This window comes from Chrysochloris asiatica, unplaced genomic scaffold (genome assembly GCF_000296735.1).
Source record: "Chrysochloris asiatica unplaced genomic scaffold, ChrAsi1.0 scaffold00035, whole genome shotgun sequence".
Taxonomy (NCBI): Eukaryota; Metazoa; Chordata; class Mammalia; order Afrosoricida; family Chrysochloridae; genus Chrysochloris; species Chrysochloris asiatica.
In genome coordinates, this window is record NW_006408553.1 from 7,730,134 (window position 1) to 7,737,208 (window position 7,075).

General features: G+C 44.3%; 1 protein-coding gene across 1 annotated transcript in view; it reads right to left on the reverse strand.

The window, feature by feature from the left end:
• Nucleotides 1-5,279: 5,279 nt before the first annotated feature.
• The window catches only part of AGPAT6 (1-acylglycerol-3-phosphate O-acyltransferase 6), a 66,663-nt gene continuing 64,867 nt past the window's right edge, over nucleotides 5,280-7,075 (reverse strand). The window contains exon 13 of the mRNA XM_006859934.1: nucleotides 5,280-5,388. Coding sequence (XP_006859996.1) covers nucleotides 5,280-5,388 — 109 coding nt within the window. The remainder of the gene's footprint in view (nucleotides 5,389-7,075) is intronic.

The window sequence follows — 7,075 nt, forward strand, 5'->3', positions numbered from 1 at the left end:
AATCTCTATAAAGCCAAATTTAGAGCATCTCTTGGCATTTCCTGCCACAAGATGTGCCTTTGGTGGAGACTGGGTTAGGAAGGAAGCCAAAAGGCCAATCTTTTCTCATTGATTCCCAAATTTCTGTTTTCAAGAGAGGCTTATTCTGGGGACACCTTCCAGTACAGGTGAAAGCTGACCGGTGGTCCTGTCTACAGTGCAGGCAGAGGGTCTGCGCTATCCCAGAATGCAATCGAGGGAGGGGTCCAGCTCAGGTACCTCACCACTTTCTGAAGCAAACCCAAAGTTCTTGACTCGGCGCCCTCAAGCTTGTGGCTGCTCCCTGCAGAATGAGACTCAGACTGACGGAGATAAAGTTTTCCTGGGCCCAAGTTCCAAACTCGGCTGTTTTGTTTCTGTTAAAATGCAATTGTTTTCCTCTGGAGTGTGTGGTGACTGCTCAGCGTCAGGAAGATGTATGAAAACCTCCACTTCAATTCAGCATCCCTTTTCTTCCAGACAAACATGGTCGGATTTTAATAAATCAAAGAGCCACACTGTTTAATAAAAATTTATTGACTTACAAGTGATTATTTATCAAAAGACCATTAATAGCAGGTACTGAAATGATGTGTTACTGGGTGGTGCTGGGAGACTAATAGGAAATCAATGCAACTGGCCGGCCAGAATGCATATGAGAAGCCCACCGCCCCCCCAACAGCAAGCGCAATTTCACCAGCAAAATACACCAGACGCTACCCCTGGTGCAATGAAAAGTTCCCCCTTTTTATTTATCGTTTACAAATGAAATGATCAATACTTTTAATCTAGAGCAAAATTTATTAACTTTCCCATCGGAGAGAGACATATTGACTGGGGGGAGAAGGGGTGTTGTGCAGTGGAAGATGGATGGCTGGACGGTCGTCTCTTAACCTGTCCAGGAGTCAGTGTGCATGCAGCTGCCCTTCCAGCAGTGATGCCCGAGGCCACACAGCAAGGTGTGACCAGAGAAACCGAGTCTGGCTACCAAGCACGCAGAACAGATGGATGGGGCCTGAGAGTGTGCAGTTTTTCATGCATCAGGGGACATCAGAAAGTACCATCCCACAGATAACTGAGTGGTCAATTCCATGAAGGAAATAGCAGGATTTATAGACCAAGAAAGCTCCCTAAGATTAGGGTTAGTGTCCACCATTGGTAAGGGCTGCTGCAAGATGGTGCCCGAGTACTCACTAGCCAGTCTGGAGTAAGCCATTTGGGGCTCTGTGGAAAACTCCCCTACAACCCTCACACTTCAAACCTGAACATTTCTGAAGAACAGCAACAGGAAGTGGGGTCTGAGACAGTAAAGAATCACATTTCAAAGTTGGTTCTACTATGGTACAAAGATGTCATTTCAAAGTGCTCCATCAAGCTTAGCTTGTTGAGTTCTGCTCTGGCTGGCAGTCCTCTACAGAGCTGCCTGTCAGGGGATTCTACACGCTTTATTAGAAAGTTTCTGTTTTAACTAGCTGGGAACATACCATGTTTGCTAGAAAAATGTCTGCCAAAACCCATAATCAAAGCCACCCAGTCCAAGGGAAATGTGGGTCAACTCTCCAACCATCTCTAAGACTTAAGGGGTCTCCTTTTGGAGGATACCCTCTAGTAGAGTTTACTCTCATTAGTCCCATTGTTTTTGGGGAAGCAAATTAATTCAAAACTGACTTCTTATATTTCTAGACTCAGAAGACTTTAGAAGCCCAAAGTAAACTATGTGTTTAAAATGACAGATTTCAGAGTAAGAATCAGGAAATTGATACAGCAAAATGGAAGAGCAGGTTTGGAATGAGGATGAGAAGCAGGTGTCACTTGAATAAGTGACACCACCAATATCACCTACTAGGTGTTTTTACTGGAAGATCATCCTCATCCCTGCTGGGGTCCCAGAAGAACTTTATTTTGTACTCTACATTGTTTCACAGGCTTCTTTGTAGTTATTCCTAAGTGCCATGAGATCTTACCACATAAGACTAACTGACTTACAGATAACTTGGGGCCTTCAGGATTCCCAAGTTAAAAGAATGGTACAACAGCATTATGCTTATAGCATGTTTGTAACACAGCACTGAGTAACAACCTGAGATCGTATTTTTGTGGGTGTAATTAACATCCCTTCTCTTCACTGTTAATAAGAGAATAAAACAATCATTGCTTAGTTTTCACAAGTATTTCTTTACACAGCAGTGATTCTAAACCAGGTTCTATAAAATCCAGCTGTGTCATTAACAACAGACAGAAAACTAAGAATAAAATGTATGAAGAGTGCTTCACAATGTTTGTGGAGAAAGGGAATTAAAAGATAATGGATAATTTTTCTATGAACTTTTTGAAGCCCATGTGTGTGTGTCTGTGTGTGTGCGCATGCGCTCACAGTTCTGGTAGCACAGTGGTTACAAATCAGGCTGCTAACCTCAAGGTCAGCAGTTCAAAACTACCAGGCATTCCTCCGAACGATGAGGCTTCCTGCTCTTGTAAAGATTTACAGCCTCAGAAGCTCTATGCAGGGTCACTATGATATGAATTGGAACCAACTCCACAGAACATAACCACAAATATAAGTTAATATATATACCTATGTAAGTCATGAAACAAAACTACTAAATAGTAGGAAGCTGAAAAGTTAGTTTCTGGTATTTTTAAAAAAGTGAACTTGACCTTCAAAGTCCCATTTTTAAAGACCATTCCACATAGCTTTTAAACACTATTTAAGTATTTCCTACAAAGTATGAAACCCATTTTTCTTTCTTAGACATTTGTAAAACAGTTCAGAAGAGCCTATTACTATAGTCATAATAGTATTTTAGCACTGTAGGATCAGCACTGGACTGCGAACCCCAAGGCTGGCAGTTCAAACCCACCAGCCGCTCCTTGGAAATCCTGTACAGAGTTGCTATAAGTCAAGATCAATTTGATGACACTTAACAATAACAGAGTTTTAAGACAAAAAGTTGGACAGTGGGATTTTTCACTATTAGCAACAGGTCAGGTAACAGGAAAAGTGAGGTAGAAGGAAGAAAGTTAGAGGTGACTATGGTTGGTGCAAACAGTTATGCACTCAAATAATTAAAAGGTTGTCAGTTGAAATCCATGTAAAGGCATCTCAGAAGAAAGTCTTGGCAATTAGCAAAAGGTCACGGCTTTAAAAGTCCTATTCTATACACCAGGTAACAGACTCAATGGCAGTGGTTGTTGTTAGGTGCCATCGAGCTGGTGCTGTCTCATAGCAACCTTACGCACAGCAGAACGAAATACTGCCTGATCCTGGGCCAATCTCACAATTGTTGCCATGGTTGAGCCCACTGATGCTGCCACTTGGCCAATCCATCTCACTGGGGGTCTTCCTCTTTTTCTCTGACCCTCCACCTTACCAAACATGATATACTTCTCCAGCAACTGGTCACTCCTGACAACATTTCCGCAGTATGAGACACGAAGTTTGGCCATCCTGGCCTCCAAGGAGCACTCTGGTTGCACTTCTTCCAAAATGGATCTATTAGTTCTATGGGCAGCCCATGGCGCTTTCAATATTCTCCTCCACCACAACTCATAAGCATGGCAATGGTTAAAGGCCAAATAAAATAGAGTCCTTAATTATGACCAAGTGTTACCAGACCAGTTCAACAGCCTAAGGAGCGACGTTTCACTTCCCACCACACCCCCAAATCCTAGGCCAGAGGGGCGACCTTGGAGATGTGACATTTATCATGACTGGTACAAAATCCTGAAAGGTATCACTAAGGTGCCACAGATGGAGAGAAGGGAGTGGGGACAAGTGAGGAGATGGATAAATGGTGGGAGAGAGGCACCTCTCTTCAGAAGGATGTGAAATTGGTGGGCCCAAGTGCAAGAGTCACCAAGGGTTGTTTGGCTTTGGATCTCCCTTCACAGTCTGTCAGGTGGGCCCATGAAGCCTGGATTCCCCTCTTGACTGTGCCTGATGCCAATTGCCTGGTCTTCCTGCTTTTACCTTACCTGGCTTGTAGCTCCTTGCTTTTTCCCACTATCTCCTGCCATCCAGACTAACCCAGCCACCTTCCATTCTCACTCCAACTCAATGAAACAGGCCCCCATCACACACTTTGAGACCCCAGGCTCCCATTTGGATAAATCCACATTTCAGTCTATGCTGGAAACTCTACACTGATCCTGTGCACCTCTGAACAAGAGTTACACAGACATATGATGTGAGCCCTTCATCTTTTTCTGAACTATACCCGCCACCAATCCAAATGTCAGTCACAGGATTATGTTCAATGTTCAAGTTAAGAGAATTGTAATTTTGACAAGAAACATGTTATACAAGGCTACACCTAAACAAAGAGAGAAAGGAAAAACCCCTCAATTAATTCACCATCCAAGACAATTTTATTTACTCACAACAACAAATCCAAAGGCCTGTGCCACAGCTCTGAGTTGACCTTGCCCTGCCACAGTTCACAGACCTCTACTTACAACATTGGGCATTATGTGTCCTTCACTCAGAATAGCACTTTAATCCCCACAACAACCCTGTGAGGTAGGTATCACCCCTCCCCTCCGGATCTAGGTTACAGAAACTGAAGCACAAATGAACAAAGAGTGAGTCACATGGGGAGGTGAGGACCAGCACTGGAGTCTGAATGCAGAATGACACCTGGTTCTCACCACAGACTAGTCAGTGGTTGGCTGGCCTCTTCTCATCCCTTTGGTGACAGCCCATAGGTATGGTAATAGGACAAGAAATTCAAACTTCATTTTGCTGAAAGCCCCTGCAGACTACAGTTTCCTTTCTATCAAGTCTGTGGAGCTCCAAAGCTTGGGGTGGGGGGGTGGGGGGGGTAAAGCAAGGCATGGTGCCTCAGCACTGCCTCTCCTCAAGAGTGGGGGAACTCTTTCACAGCAAAGCACCCTGGGATATGGGCCTCTGTGACACACATTCCTAACATCCCTAAAGGGAATGTGGTTGATTCTTCCTAAATACTCAGCCCCGCACAACATGCACAGGTGGAGAGTCAACTTTATGGCATTCCTTCAATGGACTTCATTGTAAAAGAAACAAAAAGGCATCTCGTTCTGGGCAGAACACCCAGCAGCATTTACTTCAGAGAGCCAAAGGGCAGGCTGTGCTGCCCCAGGGCCTGCACAACTCTGAGGAAGCTGGAGCAACCCAAAGAGCCCTGGAGTCTGGAAAGGATGCAACGGTGGCGGCAGCAACAACTCCAGCTGGCTCACATGTCAGGATCTCAGCACGGTGGCTCCAGCCAGCACAAGGCGAGGACTCAGGAACGGCTCCTGTCCTCGTGGTTCCCAACGATCATCTTGCTATACAGCTTCTGTTGCTCCTCCTTGAATGTGTCCTTCACCTTCTCCCTCTTCAGACCACCATCCCTGATGAGAGAGAGGCTGGGTGTCAGAACATAATGCCTCCGACCCACCCTTCTATCAGAGGTAGATGCAGTGTGCTACTCACAAACCGGCCGGTGACAAAAGCATGCTGTGACTCCCTCAGTAGGATAACCTCTGAATTAGCCTTGGATCGAACCTTTCTACTTTAAAACTTGCACTCTTGCCCTGGGGTCATAATTTGCTATTTGTAAATAAAATTTTAATAGTACATGACAATAAAAAACAAGGCAAGATTTTTAAAAAAATCACTATTCTTATTCAAGGTCTTTTATAAATGACTTAATTTCTACCAAGAAGTTTTAAAACTCTTTTTACTGCCACATTGTGCCTCACTTTACAAAGGATAGATATTGAGGTAGTCTGGCATTATGGAGAGGAACCAGGCTTTAAAAAATATTGACACACACAAAGAGAGCCTCAGAGTACTGAGTAAAATCACACCCATGGATACTCCAAACTCATGCAAACAACGCCCGCAGGGAAAATGCAAGTTCTTTTGTCTTCCATGCTTAGGGGATTAAGTTCCTTGTTGTTAGTTGTTATTACATCAACTCCAATTTACCATAACCCTAGGCACGCCAGGGAAGTGCAAAGGCTCCATGGGGCTTTCAAACTGTGATCTTTCAGAAGTAGGTCATTAGACCTGCTTCCTGATATCTCCATGTGGATGTGAACTGTCAACCTTGTAGAAGTTGATCACCACCCAGACACCCAAGTAATGTACTTTAATGACATCAACGTTTAAATTCCTCAACTAACACTAAAAATCCTGACCCTCTGGCCTCAGCACCTCCCTCCAATATTCCCAAGCAAATCCTCTGGAATTAATGATTTGTTTCTTCACAGATCAACTGCCGTCCACCTTGTTCACAATTCCTTGCCTAAACTCCAGAGTTATCAGGACCTTTAAATGACTAATGAACAGCCAGGTGCACCATCACTCGTTTTGCTATACGTTTTTTTTTTTCAGTGTGCATAAATGAAGCTTTATTGGAACTCTGTCACACCCATTGTTTATGCCTAAAAAAGTTCTGGAACAATTTCATTACCTTTTTTTTTAATGTTTTATTGTGAATTATATGATAGTTTACATGCGAGAACTTTAGTTTTACATTCATTCCATCATATATCATCTCATTGCCATGGTTCCAATCCCCTCCACGCATCAACAACCATCCAAAGGGTATATCCCAGAAACCCCTATACTTCCCCCTCCTCTCCCCAGTTTTCGGCCCACAGTCCCTTTCCCTCTCTGGGTCCAAAGTCCCCAGTCGCTTCATCACTCCACGTCATCATCTCTGTCTCTATCTCAGGCATCTCTGTTTCTCTGGGTAAGGCCCCGCTCTTGGCTCTTCTCCATTGATGGTCCCAGAGGCCTCCGCTCCTATTCTGGAGAATTAATCACTCCCTTCCTTGTTACAAAACTTCTACCTCTGCATTTCCAACCCTCATAGTCCGTCCTGATAAGCATTATTCACTACAGCATCACGAGTTACCCATTTGTATCTCCTTTCATCAGCTCCGCCCAGACAGATAGAATAGTACCTACTGGAGATTCTGCCTTCCGCCATGCTCCCTAGCACCAGGTTCCCTCTTGAAAGCTTGTAAGCCAGTCACTTCTTGCCTTTGTAGTCCCCGCCCCTCCCCATTTGAGTATCCAATGTCCAAG